This window comes from Psammomys obesus, unplaced genomic scaffold, assembly GCF_907164565.1.
Source record: "Psammomys obesus unplaced genomic scaffold, mPsaObe1.curated_primary_1811, whole genome shotgun sequence".
Taxonomy (NCBI): domain Eukaryota; kingdom Metazoa; phylum Chordata; class Mammalia; order Rodentia; family Muridae; genus Psammomys; species Psammomys obesus.
Genome location: NW_026588368.1, coordinates 4708197 through 4734619, shown reverse-complemented (window position 1 = coordinate 4734619; position 26423 = coordinate 4708197). Strand labels below are relative to the sequence as shown.

Below are 26423 nucleotides of genomic sequence, written 5' to 3'. Positions count from 1 at the left end.
TCTATCTATCTATCTATCTATCTATCTATCTATCTATCTATCTATCTATCTATCTTGGGAAGTCAGTATTCTGTCACGTGAATTTCAGGGACTAAATTCAAATTATCATTCTTTGTGTATATGTACGATACATACATACATACATACATACATACAAACATACATGCACACCACAGGTATGCCTGTGGAGGTCAGAAGAGATCATTGGATTTTCTGGAACTGGAGTTAAAGATGGTTGTGAGCCACAGTGTGGGGGCTGGGAATGGAATCTTGGTCCTCTACAAGAGCAATGAGTACTTGTAACTGTTGAACTCCAGCAAGGTAATCAGTCTTATTGGCAAGTGTTCTTATTCCCTGAACCATCTTGTGGCTCCACTTACAGTAATCTTGATTAGAGAAGTCATAGTTTCATTTTACTCTTCTAAGTCATTCCGTATCTGGAACTTGACATCCTCCTATAGGTGCTGTTTTTATCCAAAGATGTGTTGGGTGTTCCTATAAACCTTGGTTAGCATAAACAGTGTTTGAAGAAACTAATGAGAAATTTTTCTTTTCTTTCTTGATATTTTTATTGTGTATTTTTAGCTCTAACACTAGGAAATTTAGTGCAAATATTTGGAGTTTAGATTTTGAGTGCTTGGAGGAATATATTTAATTAGAATATTTTTTTTAAGGTTCATTTATTTTTTTTTTCCCAAAATGAGAACTAAATTTATATACAAAATACTTTAACTATAGGTGAACAAGATAATAAACAGATACATGGCCAAGTAAAATAGGCCCATTATAAATTACATAAGCATATGAATTAGAAGTGTTAATAAAATGTGAGTTTTAAATTTTTATTTTTTGTGTGCATTGTTGTTTTTTGCCTGCATGTCTGTCTGTATGAGGGTGTCAGATCCCTAGAGTCATAGACAATTGTGAGCTGCCATGTTGGTGCTGGGAATTGAATACCTGAGTGCTCTGGAAGGGCAGACAGTGCTCTTAACCACTGAGGCATCTCTCCAGCTCCAAGTTTTAGATAGTTTATTAAATGAAAACAATCTCATTCTTGAGTTTTAAAACTCTTTAAAAACATTATACACTGAGTTTGTATCAATAGTGTCACAAAATGTCAGGCAAACTAGCCGTTATTTTGGGTAACCTTGCAGTTTACTAAAAATGTAAAAAGTGCTAGTAGAGTTTATGCACAGTAATTCCTGAGAGTTTCTGGTTTTTAGTTCTTTTGCTATATCCAACATGTTTAAAAATTAACAAATACAAAATAGCACTGTTCTGTGGCATTTGGAACCTTGAAATATTTCACATTGATGGACCAAAGGCTTCAGGATACTGACAGCTGTATCAAAGGAAAATGTGTGTGAACTACATGTGGATAAGACAAATGGCCCTAGATAGGGACAAAAATGCAGCTTTCTAGCACTGAGGTGAAGCCAGTTGCACCTGGGTCCATGCATCACCGAGAGACCTTTTTGTTTATCGGTGTGAGCAGCACCTTGAACTCTGAGGAGCCGCTGTACCTTGCCAACATCTCACACAAATCCTGAATGTGCATGAGCTCTTCACAGTTTCTAGGTGAGAGAAATACTCTTCTGTCACACTAACACTGTGAGGAAGTCCACCTCAGCAGACAGCGCGCACACTGAAGCAGCAGCGGCCACCTGTGTAACCCTGTTCAGACAGTGTTTCTCGTGATCCACCATGTCCGCAGGAAACACAGGCCATCATGCTGGTTTCTCCAGGACGCCTGGATGATAAACATTGTGGATTTTCTAACCAGGTTCTGGCACTTGTCTCCTTTGAACAAGCCATTCAGTGTGTGAATTCCAGTTCTAGCATCATGTGCATAAATGTGGTTGCCTTCAGCATGGTTCAAAAGGGCACAGGAAGCCATCAGCATTTACATGGCTTGGGGTTGACACCTCATGAATTTTGAGCTGTAGTTCGTGTGCTTCGAGATCATTAAGCATTTCACTTCAAATCCAGTCAGGCTGCGCCCTGGTGTACTGGTGCTGTGCCTCTCTGGGAATGTCAAGTGCCAGAAGAAGCTCTCATGATTGCAGATTAGGGCAGGTTCCCTCTTGCACTGCATCTTGGACTGTTACGCAGGGTCAGACATCGTCCTTGTGTAGAAGGCATCTCTCTCTGTCATGCTTTTCTCTCACTTGTGGGCCGTCTCCAGAATGTGTTTTCTTAAAACAAAACAAAACAAAACAAAACAAAACAAACAAACAAAAACTTGATCTGTTTGATGGAGGAACCAGATGATGGTAGTGCTTTACCCTCATTGGAAGTGGCCAGTGGAGACCAGGTCGCCTTTGGCAGGTGTCTGCCTTCTTTAAGTCATTCTGTTCTTAAGCGTGCCTGAGTGATAAGGTATGCTTGTGGATGAGTAGAAGTCTGCCTTGTTCTACACCCACTTATCTCTGCTTCCTCCATTAAAAAATTAATTGTTCTATTTGTGTGTGCATGTGCATCTGTGTGTAAATGGGCACATGCTTGCCACAGCATGTGTGTAGAGGACTGAGGACAACATGCAGTTGGCTCTCTTAGTCCCACTGTTTGGGCTCTAGGAATTGAACCCGGGACAGCTGGTTTTGTGGCAGGTATGCTTACTTGAGTCATCTTGCCAGTCCCTTCACCCTTCCCCACTTTTTGAAAGCTTTGTTGCGGCAGAGTTGAGTTTGCCCTTGCAAGTACATTCATTCTTTGTTTCTTAATCTGGTTTTTGAGAAGAACTGGGAGAAAGTGGTATTAACTTGGCCTAGGGAGCTCTTGAACAGTGGAATGAATGACAGATGCTGTCGGAGCAGCCTTTGTTGCTGCCTGCAGAGGCGATGGAGGAAAGATGGCAGGGGAAAAATCTGCAGGGAGGAAGGGGCACGTTAGTGAGATATTTTTGAAGAGCTGTTTGGACAAAGACTGACAGCGAGAGAGGGGGAAGTGTTTCTGGCATTAATAACAATAGAGGACTTAGAGAGGAGCCAGGTTAGAGTATGAAATGGTGAATTTATTTGAATATGGGCTTTTTTTAAAAAATAAGTTTTTGGAAATAGTATGACCAACAGGTGTGACTTTAGGTGCTTAGATGTAAACATTAGAATCTGTGCTGTTAATGTTGGGGGATTTAGCGATGCTTCCCAGGAGCTAAGAAGTGGAGGCTTGTGTGCTTGCGCCCCTGAACAGTAAGAAGGAGGAGAAGCTGTTAGATGGCAGTGCTGCGCATGGAATTTTTTTCCACCCAGACATTTTATTTTTGGGGGTGTGTTTTGGTTCAATAAATTATTTTCTTTTCAGGTAGATAATTTGAGAATCTCTGAATATTTTTGAAAAGTCACCGTTCATTAAAAAGGGTTGTCTGTGGGTTTTTTTCCTGTGGATTTCTTCTAGTCTTCCATTTTAGTTACAAGTACATTGGAGTTTGTTTTGTTTGTCTGATGAATTAGTAGGAAATTTCTGTAAAAAGAAATATTGCAGAAAATGTGCTTTCAGTGAAGAAACAGTTTGTATTGGAAATGTTCTGTTCTTCCTTTACAGACGAAATTAGAAATGCTTTTGTGAACTGACATTGTGCTGCCATGTGCATTTCTAAAAATACTCATTTTTTTTCTTTCTGAAGCTGGAAAGTTAGTCCCTAATACAGGTTAAATACATTCACTTATCTTTGTTATTTGCAGTAATATTAATTGAAAACCTCCCTTGAAGTTGGGTGTAGTGGTGTATGCCTTTAGTCCCAGCACTTGGGAGGCAGAGACAGGTGGATCTCTGTGTGTTCAAGGCCAGCCTGGTCTATAGATGAATTCCAGGACAGCCAGAGGCATGTAGTGAGACTCTGCCTCACAAAACAAACAACAAAAACAAAAAAACAAACCTTCCTATATGTTATGCCATTCTGTACCTAAGAGAGCATGTTCAAGTTTATTATTTTGGTAGTTTGTGGAGAATATTAGATTGAATGTTCACATACAGCTTAAATAGATATATAAGTATATATATCCTATAGTTTGTTTTTGATGCATACTGTGCCACCTCTTTAACACATCTTTAAAGATTTTTTTTCATGTCTATGCATGTTTTGCCTGCACGTGTGTGTATGTGCACCACGTTCCTGCCTGGTACCCTCGGTGGTCAGAAGACTGTGGCATCCCCCGGAACTGGAGTTATTGATGGTTGTGAGCCACCACGTGGCCGCGAGGAATGGAACCTGGGTCTCCTGCCAGAGAAACATGTGCTTCAACTGTTGACCATCCCTCCAGCCTCTCTGCCTCTTCTTTCCCCAGTCTGTCTCTTACGATAGTTGTTGTTGTCCTTTTACGTTTAAAGGTGTATCATGTACTTGCTGGTGCGCAGAGAGGTTTGAAGAGGGTGTCAGAAGTGCTGGGAATTGAACACAGGTCCTCTGTAAGAACGGCAAATGTTCTAACCCGATGAGAAATCTCTCCAGTTCCCCTCTGCCAACTTTTAATACTGCTTGGCGGCTTACATACTTCCAGAATGCATGATGCACAGGGACCTTTTTAGTTTTGAACTCCCCGCTGTGTAATTGTGGCTTAGGAACTTGAGTCGTCTTCTGAAGTAGCAACTGTCAACATTTTTAGCCTTAGGGGACCCTTGTTTACTTAGAAAACTTTATTGTGGAACCTGATTTGCTTTATATTAGTCATATGCCATTATTTTGTCATGCTAGATCCTAAGTGGGAAATTTAAAAAATATTGTTTTACTAGAGTAATAATAATGGCAACAATAGTATCGTGTTAATATAAGGAACATTTAAAAAATACAAGTAACATTTTAAATTGTCAAACTGTCATGTCCAGCATATCAGAATGATCTGGTATTTAATGTTTATTTCTTCAGTGCTTGGCAATTTCTCTTATATGAAGAAAATTGGGCCTCAAACAGATAAGTAATCAGAAAAAACAGTGTCTTTAGGTAATTGAGGATTTTTAATAAAATTAAAAATTCAACAAGTAATACAACTTTATTGAAATATAGTTTGTATATCATAGGGTATATTGAGATCAGGCATATAATTCAAATTTACTGAGGCATCCAACCATAATCAATCTAGTTTTCGGTGCTGGGGATGTAGCTCAGTGGTGAAGCATCACCTTGCTTTGTCCCCTGCACTGCCAAAGCGCCCCACCGACAGTAAGCAGTTCTATTCTGTGCATGTGGTAGTTTCTTAAATTTGCAGTTTAAGTTCTAAACAATCATTGACCAATTAGCTTTTTGTGAGTTGTTGCGCTAAATGCTTTGGTTTGCCTTGTACTTGAAAGGATCTAAGTTTTTGCTTATCCCAAAACTACCTTGGAATTTTTTTTAATGTTTTCTGTACATTTAAAATTTTAAATTAAAATTATTACTTTGTATGAGTGTGTGCATTGTGTGTGTGTGTGTGTGTGTGTGTGTGTGTGTGTGTATGTGTGTGTATGTACAATTGGCAAAGGATGTCGTGGTTAGAGGGGGATGGATATTAAGATTTCTGGACAGGAGATCTGTTTTAGCAGAGCTACTATTACTAAGTGTTGTACAATTCTAGAAGTGAGAGAGCTTAGTGCCAAGGGCTCTGACTGCTGGTATACAGTGCACACTGAGACACTCGTGGAGAATTTTAACCAGTCTTTTCTCACCTAGTTTGTGCTTGAGGAAAACAGCATCATCTTCTCTATCCCAGTCCGCTTACCGAGTCCTGAGCCAGTGTTGAGCCCATGACTGGGTTTCTGTCAGGGACCTCAGTGGAATGCTCTTGAGATCTCCTTCACTTTGATTGCATTGCCCCGAATAAAGAGTCATTCATAAAATGAAGTTGGCACTACTGAGCAGGATAAATACATGGCTGTCTTAAAAATCAGCCTTTACCTGAAAAGTGCAGTCTTCTTTTAAGTTTCACCAGTTTTTAAGGATTTATTTACTTATTTTGCCTGTGTTCATGTGAGCAAGAGAGCACAGACATGCACATGCCATGATATATGTATAGCCGTCAGAGGACAACTTCTTGTAGGTCATTTCTTTCCTGCTACCTTGTTTTGAGGCGGGGTCTCTCATCGTCGCTGTCATTTTGTATGTATGCTTGCTTTATATGTGGGCTTCCCACTGTCTCCCGTCTCTGCCTCCCCTTTCACACAGAGTGCTAGGACGGACGATCAGTGCTTACCACCTCATCTGGGTCTCAGGTTGGTCACACTTGTTCTACAGGTACAGTTAGCTACTGAATCATCATCTCCTTGGACTTTACCAGTCCTCAAGTGAGGACCATAAATTACCTGGTGCAATATTTAAGTGAGAGTAAATAAATAATATGTGTTAAATTGTGGGCAAGTGTCTGGCATGACGTCGGCAGACCTTTAATCCCATCACTTGGGAGGCAGGGGCAGGGGGATTTCTATAGAAGTTGGAGGCCTGTCTGCTCTACAGAGTGAGTTTCAGGACAGCCAGAGCTATAGAGTGAGATCATGTCTCAGAAAAAAGGGCAGACTGTTTGACGTGTGCTATAGATGTCAGGTGACTGAAAAGTCAAATGTTACACGACTATAAATTTTATGTATTTTTCAAGTACAAATGTACCTCATAATCTGCTCTTAGAAGACATTCAGTAGCATGGTACCCCCCTTTAAGAAAGTGGGTCACAATGCATAATAAACACTGGAGATAACTAATGGGGATAGCCAGTCAGCCTTAATATTCCTGGAGGAGTTACTAGGAACTTTGAGTAGGGTAATTAGTTTGCAGGGTTTCCCGTTACAGTGATGTTCATTATTTAACATTTTTATTTCCGTAGTGACTCATCTGTGAATTATAGAGCGCTCTCCCAAAAGGAATGTAATACTGGTTGAAATTGTTTTTTCTTCTCTGAGTGTGTGTCATGTTCTACCCCCCCCCCCCTCCCGTGGTAAGGCGTTTCAGGCTGGTTATTTAGGAACAAACGCTGCAAGTAATTTTAACTATGTGTTCCTCGTGAAGGAAATCTAACCTCCTTAAGGCGGTGGAGATTTATTTAGTATAGTCTGCCTTCAGTGCTTACATTTACTACTTTTGGCTGAGTAGTTAGGTCAGCTGTGTGCTTTCTCTGCCCCTCTGAGCTAGTAGGCTTCCACTCCAGCATCTGGCTCCTGAGTCTTTATTGGTAAAGTGGAATGTTTGGGATTTTCTTTCTTTCTTTCTTTCTTTCTTTCTTTCTTTCTTTCTTTCTTCTTCTTCTTCTTCTTCTTCTTCTTCTTCTTCTTCTTCTTCTTCTTCTTCTTCTTCTTCTTCCTCCTCCTTTTTCTTTCTTTTAAAATATAATACTCGGCTAGAGAGATGGCTCAGCCGTTAAAGGGTAGGCTCACAACCATAAATATAATAATACTCATTAAATGCAAGACTGCACTAAAAGGCATCCACATTTTAATTAAAGAAGAAATTCCAAGAGCAGAATTAGGAATATGATAGACTCCCTCACTTCAGAAGGGGTTCACCTTGAGAGGAGGAGTGAGAGGATAGGGGAATCTGTTGAGGTGTTTGGAAAGGAGTTTAAGTAGTTTAAATAGTTGATCTCTATCTGCAGGAGTCATTGGCACATCAGTGCTTTCTCTTTTTTTTAAGATTTACTTTGTGTGTGTGTGTGTGTGTGTGTGTGTGTGTGTGTGTGTGTAGGTTTGTGCACATGAGTGCAGGAGCCCCCAGAGGCCACAGGAGTTGGGTACCTCAGGAGTTTGAGTGACAGGAAGTTGTGAGCCACCTGATATAGACACTTAACATTGGTCTTCTGGAAGAACCATGTGCTCCTAACTGCTGAGCTATCTCTCCGGCTCCGCTTTCCCTGGATTAAGTAGGCAGAGAGCCTTAGAGTAACAGTTCCCAGACTTGCTTTAAACATCTTTTAAAATACACACTTATTTACCTTGATATGTACATATGGGCCGTGCTGTGCGTGTGGACGACAGAGGACATCTTGGGGAGGTTGGACTTCTCTTTCTACCTTGTGTGTTACAGGCCTCAGGCTCAGGTCGCCAAGCTTGGTGGAAAGCACCCTTATCTAACAAGCCCGCTCTCTGGCTCCACACCTAAAAAGCTAAAAAGTAGGAAGAAATTGGGAATAATGATAAGACTGGTGTGAGTTTGTCAAATAAAAACATTTACTATTACTGCTACTTTACAAAAGAAAACCTAGTAATATCAAAAGAGTTAGAACTGAATAAAAGGATGGTTCTTTGAAAGAAGGTAGCTTTTAATATGGTGGCCAGGAAGATAGTAGATTTTAATATGGTGGCTCAGTGGGTAAAAGTGCTTGCTGCAAAGTTTGATAACTTGAGTTCATCTCTGTGGTGAAAAGAAAAGAATTGATTCCTACAAGTTTTCTTCTGACTCCAGAATGGATGGCATGGCATGAATGAGCTGGCTCCCTGTCTCTGTCCCTCTCCCTGTTCCTCCCCCTCTCCCTTCCTTCATCTGTCCCTCCCTCTCTCTCCCTCTCTCCCTCCTAGCCTTCTACCTCTCTCTCTGCCTTCCTCCCTCCCCCTCTCTTTCTCTCATACACACACTAAGTAAATGTAATTAATAAAAATTACAGTGGTGGTTTTCTGAGGTCTTGGGGATTTGGTTGTGGACTAACTTTGAGAAGCATTTGATGTGTCATAGAAGTCCATGAGAATTTGTACTTCCTGCAAACTAAGTATTGGTTTTAGTTTGTCTGAAAAATCAAATTTGCGACATGAAGACTGTATGAAAATTTAGGGTTTCTAAAGCTTTATTGGAACAGCTGTACTTATCCCTGCATTGTCTGGGCTTTCCTAGGAAGCTGGTAGAGTTTTTTGTGATAAGAGTGCCCTTTACAGAGTGTGCTTATTGACATGGTATAGGCAAGGGATTAATAAAGAAAAAATTTCTTTGTGTAGCGTTCACAAAGAAACAGGCACTGTTTTTTTGTGTTCTGTGTGAAGTGTAAGTAGTGTCTACTGTTAATTTATTGAAGTGGCAGTTGGGGCTAAGAGAGTGGGCTGTCCAAAGCCATGCTGCCAAGTGGCAGAGACAGAGCTTTAGCTCAGAATGTGTGCCTCCGTAGCTCTGTACCTGCGTACTCTATACTGACTGATTTAAAAAGGAGGAAACCATCTTTATATTGTAGTTGCTCACAGCCACCATGAAGACTTCAGTATTCGATAACCCAGGATGTGCCAGCGTTCGGTGTATTTGTAGTTAACTGTGGGTTTCCCTGAGGTTTGCTGATTGATTGCTGTGCTTGGTGATGTTGTCCTTACCGAGCTTCTGAACAATAAGCGTTACTTCTGAACTGTGAAAGACTTCAGTTTGCATGGCTTTAGGATAATAAATTAACTGTCAGTTTGGGGGAAGGTAACTTCTGTTCTTCACCCTTGTCATAAATTAACATCTTATTGTTTAAAGGATAAACCTCTCAATTCATTATTTTAAACTAAAACATTTATTAAAATGGCTCAGAGGTTAAGAGCAGTGGCTGTTCTTCCAGAGGTCCTGAGCTCAATTCCAAGCACCCACATGGCAGCTCATAACCATCTATAGTTGAGATCTGATGCCCTCTTCTGGCGTGCAGGTGCATATGCAGATAGAGCACTCCTATACATAAAAACAAGCAAATAAATCTTTAAAGATTAAACAAAATATATTCAGAAGTAACCAAAAATAAAAATCAAATGTGATTCTTTTCAAGTAAAAAATTTTGACTTGATAAAATATATATGCTTTGTGTGTTAAGTCTAAAGAAAAAAATTAGGTTACCAGTAGCTGGATATGTAGATGGAGCTATTCAAGCACGTTTCCTTTCTCCTTATTTTTTTTTTTTTTACATATGTAATTATTTACTGGTTTATTGGCTGATTAAATTTTGTGTTGTGTGTGTAGGGGACACGTGTGCCATGGTGCTTGTGTGGAAGTCAGAAGACAGATTAGAGTCAGTTCTTATTCATCACGTGGGTTCTGGGGAATCATACTGAGCCAGTTTACTAGGTCACTTTTTTCTTTGAGAAAATAGGCTTTTAGAGGAGGAAAGCAGGTTTCAAAAATTGCTTGAACAAAAATATTCACAAATAAGAATGCATAGTGAGTCTGGAGAGATGGCTCAGCAGTTAAGAGTACTGGCAACTCTTCCGGAGGACCCAGGTTCAATTCCCAGCACCCACATGGCAGTTCACATCTGCCTGTAACTCCTGTTCCAGGGTATCTGACACCCTCACACAGACATACATGCAGGCAAAACACCAATGTACATAAAAAAAAAAAAAGAATGCATAGTGATTCATATTTTACTAAAATGCTTTTAAAATTATTTTTATTTTGTACTTTGGCATCTTACTATATAGCCTAGGATGGTCTTTGAACTTGAGATCTTCCTGTGTCAACCCTTATAGTACTAGGACTGTACACTTAGGCCATTATGTCAAGCTTAAACTGTGTGTTTAAAGGCAGCTTTCTTACATTCTAGAGACCACATACATTGCTGACTTAAATAGAGGTCTGTAGCGTCTCAGTGGTTAAATGCACTGGTTGCTCTTCCAAAGGTCCTGGGTTCAGTTCCCAGCACCCACGTGGTGGTTCACTGTCCCAAACTCCAGTTCTAGGGTTTCCACCACCCTCTCCTGATCACCATGGACACCAGGCACACGTGCATTTTTATACACGCAGACAAAAATGTTGCTACACATACAAAAGAAATAGAGGTCTAATGGCTTTGCCTTTTCTGTGTTAAAGTGAACGGTAGTTAGAGATTTGAAAGTGATGGGAACTAGGGCAGGCGTGAGGCAGGCCGAGGCAGGCCGAGGCAGGGAAGACTGCTGTAAGCATAAGGCTAGCCTGGGCTTCCGAGTGAGAACTCAGCTGGTCAGGGATACATACTGAGACCCTGTCTCAGAGAACAACAAAAAGAACAATAGCAATTAATATTTACTTCAAAGCACAATGATTTTACCTTTTTAAGGTTGAAAACCCAAAGAAGGGCTTAGGTGTTGGTGAAGATGGGGCTTTTGAGATAGTGGTGACGTTGGATTTTTGGTTCATTTTTATTTTCCTCCTTGGGAAGTTGATTATTGAAAAATTTAGAACTCACTTACAGGATTGAAATACAATGGATGTGTAAAACTGATGAGAAGAAATGGAATTTGTTAGCGTTGGCAGATTTCTGACCTTTTTTTTTTTTTTTTTGGTGTGTTTTAGGCAGGACCTCACACTTGGTCCCAAACTCATGGTAATCCCTTTGCCTCTGCATTTGGACACTGGCAGGAGCCATCCTGCTCTACTCTGATCTTTCACGCCTTTCCTCCTCCATCCCTCGCTCCCTCCCCTCTTGTTTGCTCCTAGGTTATTGCTTTTTCAATACGTAGGGTTGCATTGTTTTTTTTTTTTTTTTTTTTTCCCCTCTTGTCTATTCCATTCATAATTTAACAGGAGTAAATTTGAAAACTATTGACTATTATGATAGGTACAATTAAACCTATAACTTGACTGCCTAGATTGAGGTAGCATGTTAATAATTCTTGTGACAGATGGCTTACCCGCCTTCCTCCTCTGCTGTTGTTTTTTTTTTTTTTTCCCCCTCAGAGAATAAATTCCATGTGTTCCCCATTTTGGCTCTAGTTGTGTTCTGCCCACTCGTTGGCTTCAGAGGAACTCCAAATTGGATTACTGGCTACCGGCATTTTAGCAGGAAGTGGATACAAAGTGTGGCTCCTTGTGCCAAGTGTTAATTTGTCAGAAAGATTATAGTTTTATAAAATTAGACAGTATTTTTCAGTCACACAAAATAAAGCTAGTTTTATTTTTTAACAATATACTTAAATTTTTTAATTTTAAATTATTTGTGTATTGCGCGTGCACATATGAGTGCAGGCGCCTGTGGTAGCTAGGGAGGCCCAACCCCCCCGAGCTGGAATTTTGGGTGGTGGGGAGCCACCCAGCCTGGGTGTTGGGAACCAATTCAATTTCGTTGTAGGCAAGAGCAGTGTAAGCTCTGAGTACAGCATCTCTCCTTTCTAGAATATACTTTCCAGTCTGTTATCACACTCCGATTGTGTGTGTGTTTGCACGCTCACAGGCAGGGTGTGGGTATGGACGTCAGAGGCAGCTTGTCAGTTCTCTCTGTGCACCAGGAGGGCCTGGGGATTGAGCCCAGGCTGTCAGCCTGGGGTCGCCTATGTTTACCCACTGAGCCGTCTGGCAGGGCCTTTAGCATATATCTCCCAGTTGATGTTCCATAGTAAATATTTTTAGTGGCATATTTTCCAAAACAGGTTTTTAAAATCTGAATTTCACATAATCAAAAATTTATAGTGTGTTTGTTTAGGGCACTGAATGAATAGACCTAATTATACTGACTATAGTATAGCACATAACCAGAGCAGAGATTCTTTTGAAGATTTCCTCCCCTGACCCCCGAAACACAGTTTCTCTGTGTAGCCTTGGCTATCCTGTAACTCACTCTGTAGACCAGGCTGGTCTTGAACTTACAGGGATCCTCCTGCCTCTGCTCCTACCTGCCGAGTACTGGGATTAAATAGGTGCACGCCACCATTTCCTGGTTTTTCATTTTTTATCTATCTATCTGTCTGTCTGTCTGTCTGTCTGTCTATCTGTCTATCTATCATTATTTTTTTTTTGAGATAATCTTGTTGTATGGTTCAGGGTAGCCTTAGACTTATAATCAGTCCTTTTGCCTAAGTCTTCTGACTGCTGGGATACAGGTCTATACTCCCGTGCCCAGCCATGACAGGGATTAAATATCACAGAGACTTTTAGTAACTGAACCTGTGATGTGTAGTATTGAACTTTGTATTTCTCTGTCGGAACTCTCAGTTCATGCGGATTTGCTGACCTTTCAAGTTAGACCAGTGAGCGATTGCTAGTGGCTGCCTCCACTCCCGCCACTCCTCCTGCTTTTAAACTCAAGTTAATTTATTTATTATTCGAGTCAGGCTATCTCCATGTAGCCTTAGCTGTCTTGGAGATCCCCCTGCCTCTGCCTCCTGAGTGCTGGGATTAAAGGAGTGCACCCTATACCTGTGCTCTGCTGTGGAGAAAGATCATGATCAAGACAACTTGACCGGGGAGGGAGGGAGGGAGGAAGGCACAGAGACTGCTCCTGGGAGTGGCTTGAGCCTTTTGAAATCCTAAAGGCTACCCCACCCCAGTGACACACCTCCTGTAATAAGGCAGCCGCTTCCTGGTCTTTCCCAAATAGTTCTTCCAGTGGAGGACCAAGGCTCTCCAACTTAAGAGCCTGTGGGGGACCATTCTCCTTCAAACTACCACACCCTCCCTTCCCTCTTTACAGTGAGCCACCATATATGGCTACTTATAAGCTTTTTAAAAATTTCAATATTTATATTTTTCTGTGATTTTTGTGTTTTAATTGGATGCTCTTTTTTTTTTTTTTTAAACTTGGCTAGCAAATGTATTTACTTAACCTTAGAGAGTACATAATTCAGCAGTTAGGCAAAATGAGTGTGAGCTATTTTTCTCATGGTCTTTTCCTGCGTGTTCTGGAAATGTGTCGTGACTGTGTGTGGTTTCCCAATGAGAAGGAAGAGCTCTAACTGTGTTCATTCATATAAGATGACTGTTGCTGTCACCATAGCATTGTCTAATCAGCATGGCAGTAAGTATGTTTTGAGTGACTGTCTTGAATGTCAGCTAGCGTGCTTGGTGTTTTGAGTGGTTTAAAAAAGGAAAGCAGGGAGAAAGAGAGGAACAGATATGCACTTAAAGAGGTTAGAATAAGATTAACATGGAGTGTACTTATAGTATTTTGACCTGGGTACTTCAGTAGTGGAGTTACCTATAAGACGAAGCTGTTTCCTCACATAGGTACAACTTTTTTATATAAATAAAATATTTAATGTCAAAGATAGCCTTGAATTTCATGTTTTACATATAAGTGTATAAAGTTGGTCTGTCTGAGAGACATATTTCCCACAATATTGACACGTACAAATTACTGCCATAGGAAGATGTTCCCCATAAATTAGAGGGAATGTGTACTATGTGTGTGTATGTACCTTGGAAGTAGTGTAGCTTAATTATGGCATGATTTAAAGCGTACACTGTGGACTCAGTCGGCTTAGAGGTCACTGATTCAAGGAATGGTCCAGGGGACTCCTGATCTGTACACTTTTCATCAAGGCTGTATGAGGAAGATGTGGGGAGTAAATAAATTAAGATTCATGAGCATTTAGAATTTGGGTTTATATGTGGCAAGCACCAATTCCTTGTTGTTGTCTTAGTCTCTTTTTTTAAAGTTAATATCGATACAGAAACCCAGAAAGATCTTTTTAGTGTGTTTTCTCATGCAAGATTATTGAGTAAACTTTTTTTGTTAATACTTTTTCTCCATGTAATGAATATGGATTTGTCATATAATAAAGTAAAAACATTGCTGGGTGTGGTGGTGTACGCCTGTCATCCCAGCACTCAGAGAGACAGAGGCTGGCAAATCTCTGTGTTTGAGGCCAACCTGGTCTACAAAGCTGTCCAGGGTAGCTAAGGCTACACAGAGAAACCCTGTCTCAAAAAAAAAAAAAAAAATTCCATGATAAAGACTAACATTAAATTTGTACATTTATATGTTATTACAAGATAAAATACAGAATTAGCCACTTGAATTTAGCAAATATTTGAATACCGTTGAGTGATCTATAATGCTTCTGTTTAGAAAGGTAAATATGATGGGTGAGAGGAACCTTTCAGAACTTTTGTTCATATTCCTTCACAATGCCACTTATAAATCATATGATATTAGTGTTAAATTTACATTGATTGGCTGTTTATTCTATTTAAAAGTAATTATTTTTTGTGATAGGCTTTTCACCATTAAGAAAGTTATGGATTGAAGTATCGTGCTTTTGTGTTATGCTTGATATATGTATCTTTTAGGATTTGATTTCAGTCTGGGACTAGGTAGAACAACTCTATTCCTCTTTTCCAGAATAAGAATATGTAATAACAAAGGGTTTCTGAAATACTTATTTAGTGGCTTGCAGAATTACTGGTAGGGCTGCAAACACTTGGCTTCAGCCTAGCTTTTGTAATACTAACAAGAAATTCATGCCACTGCTATGCATTCTTGACTAGGGCAGATATTCCTGTTGGTGTTGTGATGTCATCTGTGAGCCCAGAGCTCACAGATTCCCTTGCCAGCGTATGTGCTAGCTAATGAAAACGGAGCCTCTCTTCATGTCGCTCTGCTCTGTCCATACCAGTCTTCTGTGCTTTTGTTTAATTGCTAGTCTGGATCACCTGCCCATGCTACAGCTACAAGGCAGTGTAGGAATTTGTGAGTTTTCACTCTCACATTATTCATAATGGATGTTGTTTTTTAATTCTTTTTACATGTTTGAATAGTTTGTGTGTGTATGTTTGTGTATGTGTATGCATTATGTGCGTGCCTCGTGCTTAAAATCAGCAGAGGGTGTCAGATTCCCCAGGAACTGTAGTTAGGGATGGTTCTGTGGTACTGGAAACTGTTCCAGTGTCCTCTGCAAGAGCAACATGTGCTTTTAACCACTGAGCCATCTCTGTAGTTCCTGATCATAAGTTTAAGTTCAGCTTCAGCTACATAGTGAGTTGGAGGTCAGCCTGGGATACTGGAGACTCTTTCCTAAAAAAAAAAAAAAAAAAATAGGAGAAAATAAATAGTGCAACTATAATGTATTGGAACTTTGATACTTTTTGTTTGTTTCTGAGACAGAATCTCATCATGTAATTCTGCCTGGCTTGGAACTCATAGTGATCCTCCTGTCTCTGCCTATTGAGTGCTGGAACTAAAGGCTCCTAGGTAATATTGTTTACTTGAAAGACACTGTAATCACACTTTAAAAAACAATTATATAAAATAATTCAAATGGGATTGGGCCATGGTGGCACACTCCTTTAATCCCAGTACTCAGGGACGGGACCTGAGGCAGAGACAGTTGGATCTTCATGTTTGAGGCCAGCCTGGTCTACAGAGTGAATTCTGTGACAGCCAGGGCTATACTGAGAAACCCTGTCTGGAAAAAAACAAAACCAAAACCAAAAAAAAATTTTTTTAAATGGGGAGTTTCTATAAAATAGTTTTTTTTTTTTTTTTTTTTTTTTTTTTAAACGTGAAAGAGGAAGCTCTTGGGATGTATGCTTTAATTGGTTGTAAACTAAGCACTTTTTGAATTATAACCTAAATAATGCTTTAGCATGCTTTGTGATATTAATGCTTGCTGGGAGAGGTGCTTAACTACTTAAAATTTTATTCCGCTTTACTGGAAAAAGGTGACTCAACTACTATATTGTTTTGCAACATATTTTATAACAATTGAGTTTAAAAGTGAGTATTTTATAATTAGGTGTTTTTGCAGTTACATAATGACTTTTTTTTTGGAAGGTCAGGAATATGGTCCTGGAAGTAGTGTGCAGTTGTAATTTTCTTAAGGTAAAGGAAATTTTTTCCTTTTTTGCTTGCTTTGTTTTGAGATGGGGTTATCTTGTGTAGCCCTGGTTCCTGCAGCTCTGCAGGAGCCGAGGCTACTCCTGAACTTGTAGTGATCTTTCCCTGCCTCCGCTTTCTCAGGGCTGCTTTTCCTAAGTGTTTTTGCTTTTATGTAGCAACCAAGCCATTGGCATTGCCTTTCTTGATAAAGGTAGGAACCTCTGCCCTTATAGATCCTTTGTCTGGAAAAATTGCTTATGAATTCACAGAATTCTGATTCAGTAATAGTCTCTTTAACTTAGTTATGCATTAACTAATGCTGTTACAGAAATAAACAAACTTGAGAGCAAAAAAAGACTGTTTCTTTTGGAGTTTGCCTCTTTTGTTGTATTTTTATCTTAGTCACTGGTTTTTAGAGTAATTGCCACAGCTGGTATGTCAGTTTGGCATTTTGATTTCAAAGACCCTATTATAATCTTGCTCCAAATGTCAAACAGATCCTGAGTGATAGACATAAGCTCCAACTGATAGCCTTGCTGGAATGTAAGATGTTATGTCCGCATGTAGAGTGTGAGAATGTTTATATTGCCTGATGGAGCTTTTATGTGTTGATTCAGGTTATGGATTAAGTTTTGCCCTCTGTTGACTTTGAACTTGATTACATCCTTGATTCAGAATGGGAAAGCAAATTTTAAAGCAGAAAGATTTTACATATAAGAACAAGCAAAACTATTGCTTAATAGCTTTTAAATGTCCTATGTTAGTTTGTTTCAGTGGTCAGCAAATTTCTTAGTGTACTAGTGTAACTTAACATAGTGGGCTCACATCCTGGTGAATGCCAGAATGAGCATTCAAGAAGTAAAGGAGTGGAGAAGGATTTACTACCTGCAGCAGGCCAGGGGAACTGGGGAGCTATTTTCAGAGCAGTGCCCTCCCTCCAACAAAGGAAACATTTGATGTTGTTCATCTAGTCTATAAATCTTTGTATAGGTCCTGGCTCATTTCTACATATGCTCAGTTAGGGACACATTCCTGAGAATGCTCAGTGTAAGGTCACGAAGTGCATGTTTAAAAGTGTAAAATGATAGTTGCTCCAGAAAGTTTTAGCTCAAAACAACAGATAGTCTATTTTGAACATGTAATAGTGGAGATTGCTTCTGACTATTGAGCATTAGCTACAGGAAGCACATTTAGCTTATGGAATGTTCACATAGTTGTAATGAATGTCTCTCCACCAGAGACCAACTTGATTACGGAGGAATTGATTTTGAAGTCTTTAGAGGGGTGTGCCCGTCAACGAAAATAGAAGGATATTGATATGTGCTTAAGAGAAGCATGTTGTATCCATTTTTTTCTTAAGCAGTTGTGTCATCTTCAGGAAGCAGACATTGTATTTAGCCGTGTTATTTTCTGTTTGCAAAGTCCATAGTACAGTAATGTGTAGAACATTTTTTTCTCAATGTTAAGTAATATGTACATAGAATACAGAAATTTTTGCAGAGGGGAAATGTCTAACTTCAGTAATTCTCTGATGTAGAGATGTGTATATGTGTATGTATACATACACACACATACATATACAAAAATATTTTGGTATACACACATAGAATATTTTGCAATGCGGGGATCCATGAGGGCCTTAGGTGTGCAAGGTAGATTGGTGGAATGACCCTGCTGTTTGAAGTTGCAGCCCTCCCAGTCTGGATATCCAGGATAGCCATTCTGAGTTTGGGCTTAAGGTGTAAGACTCCCTCCCTTCAGCAGGGCCTCTTGCTCTCTGCCTGACTTCATCTGGTCACACTTGATATAAGCCTTTGACACCAGCTCCCTGCTAGCTCTCCCCTCCCTATGCCTGTATGATAATTAGGTACCGTGTTCTATTCATATGATAGGAGCATCCTGTATAATGCAAATCAAGCATCCTTGAAGTGCCTAGTCTCAACCAATTATGTACACCTATCCTGGAGGCCTCCCCCCACCCCAACGGGGTACATAGCCTTTGCTCTCTGAAATTAAAGTTGAACTAGCTCCCTGCAGTTTTCTCGGACATGTGATCCCCGGAACAGTGCTCAGGCCATTCCAGGCAAGCTTCTCATCTCATGCTGCTCCTGACTTTGTGGGGTGCTGCAAGATAGCCCCCAGGCAGGAGGAGAACAACAATAGGTTATTGTTAAAAAGTTGCCAAAGGTGACCCAGAGGAATTCAAAGAATCAGTTTTATTATGTACATTGTATATTCTTTAAATGTTTAACATCCATATAACGTTTATATAACTCATTAAATACTAGTACTTGCTAGTTAATGTTTCCAATAATTAAAAGTCATTTTGTGTTTTGACAGATTTTTTTTGTTTTGTTTTGGAATAAGTTTTGTTTTGATTCCTGCTGATAGAGAGTCTTCTTTCTCCTTTGAAGATACCTTCCATTAAGATTTGAGATTTCTAGATTTTAATGTGGCTTATAAAAGTAAAGGACTCCTGTACTTATTTTCCTGGGTGGAATAAGCACAAATTAAATTACTGATAATTATAGATCAGTACCATAGTTTTAAAAGTTGAATTAAAAGAGAATAAGGTGAATCCTAATTTGCTGACTGCAGATTTCTGAGAACCCTTACAGCTATTTTTAGCTGCTTGCAAGCTGCTCTGTCTTGGTTAATTGAGGGGGAAAGCTGATTTTGGTTTTTCTTTTGGTGTTGTTCCCAGCACATGCAGATGACGATCCAGGCTCTCCAGGATGAGCTTCGGATTCAGAGGGACTTGAATCAGCTGTTTCAGCAAGATAGCGGCAGCAGGACTGGGGAGCCTTGTGTGGCCGAGCTCACAGAGGAGAACTTCCAGAGGCTGCACGCCGAGCACGAGCGGCAAGCCAAAGAGCTGTTTCTCCTGCGGAAGACCCTGGAGGAGATGGAGCTGCGCATCGAGACTCAGAAGCAAACCCTGAATGCGCGGGATGAGTCCATCAAGAAGCTTCTGGAGATGCTTCAGAGCAAAGGACTTTCTGCCAAAGCGACAGAGGAAGACCACGAGAGAACGAGACGGCTGGCAGAGGCAGAGATGCACGTCCACCACCTCGAGAGTCTTTTGGAACAGAAGGAAAAAGAGAATAATATGTTGAGAGAGGTGAGTGACTACTTTTTCAGTTGTTTTCCCGAGCATCCTTTTTATCAATCCGAATCTTGATGTAGATAAGTTTATGTGCTCTGCCTTGCTGCTGGATGGGAATTTCATCTTTTGTGTTTCAGCACTTCAGTGATTTCTTTTTTGATTTTTTTTTCTCTTAAATGGAATGACATCATCTGATGTGTGTTACTCAATTACATCCTAACTCCTGTCACCCTCACCCTACATGTGATTCCTAGGGGCTCCTGAGTGGCTGCAGGGATACAGGATTGTTTCAGTTTGTTACTTACTTGCCTCTATTTGTTCAGAGAAACAGAACAGTAAAACCAGAATCAGGGTAGCAGCTGTCTAGTGCTCAGTTAAAAAAATACTAGGAAGAGACAGTAAGCTGTTACCTCAGCTCACCTATGCTGGTGAAGCCGGAGCAGTAATGAATGTTTGTCTGTCGTTTCCCTGGAAACGCTTGTCTTGCTGTGAAAGATGTGTTGAAAATCACTTGCCATGGAGTGTAGCCGGAAGGAGTGATGTAGAGACACAGTATTTTAGAGGAAACAGATTCAAGCTGGCTTCTGTGATTAGACCTCACTTTCTGAGGCAGTGTCATTTTAATAAAGATTAAGGAAGCTGCAATACATTTTATAAGTCTTTTGCCTTAGGATTTCTGTTGCTGTGATAAAACACTATGACCAAAAGCAACTTGGGAAGAAAAGGGCTTATTTTCCTTGCAGTTTATATCATAGTCCGCTGCTGAAGGAAGTCAGGGCAGGAACTCAAGCAGGGCAGGAACCTGGAGGCAGGAGCTGATGCCGAGGCCATAGACGGGTGCTGTTTACTTTCTTGTTCTCCATGGCTTGCTCAGCCTGCTTTCTTATACACCTCTGGACTTCCCAGAGATGGCACCGCCCACAATGGGCTGGGTTCTGTCAAATCTGTCACTGGCTAAGAAAATGCACTCTAGACTTATCCACAGGCCAGTCTGGGATGGATTTTCTCAATTTCCAAAATGACTCTAGCCTGTGTTGAGTTGACATAAAACTAGCTAGTGCTTCTGGTTAGATGTAAAATTCTTTCCAGCTAACTTTCACATTTTGATGGGAGGAGTGGGAATCCTCAAACTGTTAGAGTGAGTCTGAATAGTCCGTTTTGAACATGATTTGGGAAGAAGGAAATTAAAAAACAAACATCTTCAGCTGAGCATGTTAGAGCATACCTTTATTCCAGCACTTAGGAGGAAGATCCCTGAATTGGAAGCCAGCTTGATTCACATAGTGAGAGACTGTCTCAAACAAATAAAAAATACCGAAGAAACTAACAAGAACAAAAGACTGTGAAGCTGCCAATCAGAGGCAGAGGCAGGCAAATCTGTGAAATGGAGGCCAGTCTGGTCGACAAAGTGAATTACAGGATAGCAAGGGCTACACAGAGAAACCCTGTTTTAGAAGAATAAAACAAAACAAAAGAACTGCAGTTCTTCAAAAGTAAAAATGCCAGGTGTATATAAGAAAACAAAATATGGAACAAATACAAACTTGGTAATATCTTTTTCAATTATAATTTCTTGCTTTAGGAATATTACATTTTTGCTGCTTCTGAATATTTTAGCTGATCATAGTAGCTTAGGAACTAATAAATGCCAAATAGATAATGGCTATGGGAAACACACCTTTTTTTTTTTTTTTTTTTTTTTTTTGGGTACAAACTGGAACATACTGAGCTTAAAAATACTGAAAAAAAAAACCCTTAGAATTTTAGACTGTTTATAAAAAATAAGAACCCTATAAATAAGTTATGTATATGATATAGGAAAAAAATATCCCTTTGTGAATGTACCACCCAACAGTTTAGGGGGACCATTTGTAGCATAATATCTTAAAAGAAATATAATCATGCTACTTAAAATTACTTGAGGGCAAATGGACATAGTGGCTTTGGAAATGCTTCTTCTTCATCTTCTTCATCTTCTTTTTTGCTTCCATCAAGACTTAGTTTACACCAGTCCTGCAGTGAAGTTTCAGTGTGTCATGCTGCATGTACGTGTAGTGGCAGTGAGCATGTGTGTAGGAGTATCCAAATCACTTCCCTTTTTCTTTTCTTTCTTCTTTTGGTTTTTGGAGACAGGGTTTCTCTGAGTGGCCCCTGCTCTCCTGGAACTCTCTCTGTAGACCAGGCTGGCCTTGAACTCCTAAGAGATCCACCTGTCTCTGCCTCCCAAGTGCTGGGATTAAAGGCATGTGTGCCTCCACCGCCTGGTGCCCTTTTCCTTTTTGAGACAGATTCTTCCTTAAAATTTATTTATTTATTTATTTATTTCAATTTATTCACTTTGCGAGCCTGCTGTGTCCGCCTCCTTCAACTCCTCCTGGTCCTACCCTCTCTCCCTCTTCCCCTCCTATATCCCTCCCCTACTATCTGACCTTAGCCTATCACGTCTCATCAGTACTAGTTGCATCCTCTTTCTCTGTTGCCTAGTAAAGCCACCTCATCAGGGGCAGGTGATCAAAGAGCAGGCAAGAGACTGGCCTTGCTCCCCTTACTAGGGAACCCCCATGGAGACTGATCTGCCTATGGGCTACATCTGAGCAGGGGTCTAGGTCTTCTTCATGTGTGGTCCTTGGTTGATTCATCAGTCTCTGCAGGCCCCCTGAATCCAGATTTTTTGGCTCCCTTGGTCTCCTTGTGGTGATCCTGTCCCCTCCAGGTCTTTCTATCTTCCCCTTCTTCCTTAAGATTCTCTGCACTCTGCCCACAGTTTGGCTATGAGTCTCAGTATCTGCTTTGATACCCTGCTGTGTAGTCTTTCAGAGGCCCTCTATGGTAGGCTCCTGTTCTGTCCCCTGTCTTCTCCCTCTTCCTATGTCTATCCTGTTTGCCCTTCTGAATGAGGATTAAGCATCTTACTCAGGGTCTTCCTTGTTTAGCTTCTTTAGAACTATAGATTTTAGTATGTTTATTCTATATTACATGTCTAATATCCACTTATACATGAGTATATACCATGTGTGTCTTTCTGCTTCTGGGTTACCTCACCCAGGATGATCTTTTCTAGTTCTTACCATTTGCCTGCAAAGTTCATGATTTCCTTGTTTTTAATTGCTGAGTAGTATTCCATTGTGTAAATGTTCCACAAATTTCTGTATCCATTCCTCAGTTGAGGGACTTCTTGGCTGTTTCCAGATTCTGGCTATTATGTATAAAGCTGCTATGAACATAGTTGAGCAAATGTCCTTGTGTGGTTGAGCATCTTTTGGATATATGCCTAGGAGTGGTATAGCTGGGTCTTGAGGAAGCACTATTCCTAATTTTCTGAGAAAGCACCAGATTGATTTCCAAAGTGATTGTACAAGTTTACATTCCTACCAGCAATGGAGGAGGGTTCTTATACCCAACAGAGTAGCTAAAGATCAAAAACTCAAGGAACAACACATGTTGGAGAGGATGTGGAGACAGATTCTTGCTATGTAGCCCTGGCTGTCCTTGGACTCCCTCTAACCCCCAAATATGCTAGATAAAGTGTTGCAAATATTCATCACCAGGCCAGATAAAAATGCTTAATAAAATGAGAGCTGAATGATATTTTATAGCTTGTCTTAAGTAAGTAACTGCAATAAATATATATTTACTAGAAAGTGTTCTGCCTACTAGTCACATACTGAAGTTAGGAAAAGGTAAAGATGCTTGTGCTAAATGGTGTTTAACAGCATTCCTGAAGTTTTATCTATTCCAGTAAGATAAGGGAAAAGAATAAATAATATCATTAATGGAAAAGATGGGACTTCAGTTTTCATTATTGTAGAAACTAATATACAGATGTCGTTTCCTCCTTATTTACCAGTTTAGTAATACTGGGGATTCTCCGGGATCTCTTGGTAGACTTACATAGGTAGCTCATGATACATGTATTTTTAATCCACTGGTGATATATATCTTTAATACCAGCACTTGGGAGACAATGGCAGAGAATTTACAGTTCAAGGCCAGCTTGATTAAAGAAAACAGAATAGAATCTATAAATAATGCAGTATCAAGTATATGATGACTATTTTGAGATTACCATCATTTAGAAAATATCTAGTTACATAAAATTAAATTGCAGATGAAGTAAAGAACTACTTAAAAAGAGACATTAGAAAAAGTGTAAACAAAATCTTTAAATATATAATCTATGATCTGAAAGTCTGGTTGCTGGAGCAAGAACTTTAATAAATGAAACATGTCTGTTAGAGGGTATAATTAACAAAGATAAAGTGTCAACCTGGGGCACAGATTTTAACATGTTTCCGAAGTAGTAAGGGGCTAGAAGTGCTCGCTTCTATGTTTTAGTTCTCCTTTATTCCCTTACCCAACAATTGCTTATTAAGCCCCTGGTGTGTATTGATCTTGTGATGATGGATATATATTTTATGGTCCGTATTCTTCTAAGACTCCCAAATCTGGTGATATGCCTTATATGCACTGGCTGCTTAGACTCAGTAATTAACATAACAGTAAAATAACATTTGTGCTATTATTCATTAAAACATTCTGTTTCATTTACAAACATGATTTTATGTACCCCCAAAATTAAAACTAGAATTTTGATTATTATGTTTCTGTGTATGTTCAAATTTCATTATTGTTTGAGCTTGACTTTTCAGTTTGAATTTTCTGCCTGTGCCTCCCTAGTGTAGGGATTAAAGTTGGTGATGGGATTGTATCATTGCTTACTTGGCTAAAGATACTGTGCTCTTCTGTTCCACCTTTCCTTTGATAGATGTGTGAGGACATCTGTTGGACAAGCAGTAAATTACATGCTGTATTTGGTTAGTGCTTTGGGCTTGGACGCTTGGGGTTCTAACAAACTTTGTAGGTGATGGCTATACAGCAAACTTTGAGAACTAAACTATGATTCCCAGTGTCTTGATAGACGATATTAAAGTTGGGTATGGAATTTTAAGAAAATCTTTATTCCTGCGTGTGCAAAGCATTGCAACTCAATAATATATTTTAGACCTCTATTTCTTTCTTTAAAATGTTGGCAAATGTTTGCCCTTTATTGGGTATTTTGTTTGTTTGTTTGTTTTGTTTTGAGATAAGTGGCTAACTATTTAGCCCAGGCTGGTCTGGGACTTTCTATGTAGACTAGGCTGGCCTTGAACTCCTAGAGATTCATCTGCTCCTGCCTCCCTCCTGTAGTTTTGTCCAGTCATACCAGGCTACACTTTCTTGTAATGAATTAGCTATTTTGTTTGTTTGTTTGCTTGCTTGCTTGCTTGTTTGGTTTCCTATAACATTGTAATCCAAATCTTGTTAGTACAGCTTTCCACCTGTTAGAATTTTTAAAATGTTTGTTGTTAAATGTGCTAATATTTGTATAGATTCTAGGCTATGGATTCTGAATTTTGGCTAGCATATTTGAGAAGTGCAGGTGAGCTTTCTTGGCAGTTGGAAGTTATAACAGTAAAACACCAATAGAGATGTGTAGAGAAAGACAGGGACATTGGACTGTTTAATGAAGTACCAGTGGAGGTGGAGGTAGGATGATCAGGAATTAAAAGGTCAGCTGCATTTTCATAGGAAAGTCAAGGCCAGCCTGGACCACAAGAGATCCTCTCCCAAAGAAGAAGATAGCAGATAATGAACAGGAGGAATTAGAATTTAAAAAATAATTCTACTTTTTTTTTCTTTTTTATTATTTCTTACAATTTATTCATTTTGTATCCTGGCTGTGACCCCCTCCCTCATCTCCTCCCAATCCCACTCTCTTTCCTTCTTCTCCCCCTATGCCACTCCCATAGTCCACTGATAGGGGAGGTCCTCCTCCCCTTCTATTTGACCCTAGCCTATCAGGTCTCATCAGGACTGGTTGCATTGTCTTCTTCTGTGGACTGGCAAGGCTGTACCCTCTCCTCCTACTTCGCCCCCATGGGTGATCAGAGAGCCTGCCATTGAGTTCATGCCAGAGAAAGTCCCTGCTTACTAGGGACCCCACTTGGAGACTGAAGTCTATGGGCTGCATCTGAACTGGGGTTTTAGGTCCTCTCTATGCATTGTCCTTGGTTGGGGTATCATTCTCTTCAGGGCACCCAGGGCTCAGGTTTTTTTGTTTGTTTTTGGCTCTGTTGGTCTCCTTTTGGAGCTCCTGTCCCCTCCAGGTCTTTTTATCTGCCCCTTCTTTCGTAAGATTCCCTGCATTCTGCCCAAAGTTTGGCTGTGAGTCTCAGCCTCTGCTTCGATATCTCGATCAGTAGATTCTTACAGAGGCCTTCTGTGGTAGGCTCCTGTCCTGTTCCTTTTCTTTTTCTGCTTCTGATGTCTATTGCATTTGTCCTTTTGAATGAGGATTGAGTATCTTCTCTAGGGTTTTCCTTGTTGTTTAGCTTCTTTAGGAGTATAGATTTTAGTATGTTTATCCTATATTATGTGGCTAATATCCACTTATGAGTGAGTATATACCATGTGTGTCTTTCTGCTTCTGGGTTACCTCACTCAAGATGATCTTTTCTAGTTCCTGCAAATTTCATGATTTTCTTGTGACAACACATCCTGGAGAGGATGTGGAGAAAGGGGAACCCTCCTCCACTGCTGGTGGGAGTGTAAATTGTACAACCACTTTGGAAATCCATCTGGTGCTTTCCCAGAAAATTAGGAATAGTGCCAGCTATACCACTCCTAGGCATATATCCAAAATATGCTCAACTATACGAGGACATTTGCTCAACCATGTTCGTAGCAGCTGTATTCATAATAACCAGAAGCTGGAAACAACCTAGATGTCCCTCAACAGAGGAATGGATATAGAAATTGTGTTACATTTATACAACAGAATACTACTCAGCTATTAAAAACAAGGAAATCATGAATTCTATCTCTATCTATCTATCTATCTATCTATCTATCTATCTATCTATCTATCT

The 26423-nt window shown here is 40.0% G+C and overlaps 1 protein-coding gene and 1 pseudogene across 8 annotated transcripts in view; one reads left to right on the top strand and one right to left on the bottom strand.

Moving 5' to 3' along the window:
• The window catches only part of Erc1 (ELKS/RAB6-interacting/CAST family member 1), a 269824-nt gene that overhangs the window by 25782 nt on the left and 217619 nt on the right, over positions 1–26423 (top strand). For all 8 annotated transcript variants that reach the window (XM_055604168.1, XM_055604166.1, XM_055604167.1 and 5 more), the window contains exon 3: positions 19114–19530. In XM_055604168.1, coding sequence (XP_055460143.1) covers positions 19114–19530 — 417 coding nt within the window. The remainder of the gene's footprint in view (positions 1–19113; positions 19531–26423) is intronic.
• On the bottom strand, positions 1460–2155 carry LOC129674280 (caspase-6-like; annotated as a pseudogene).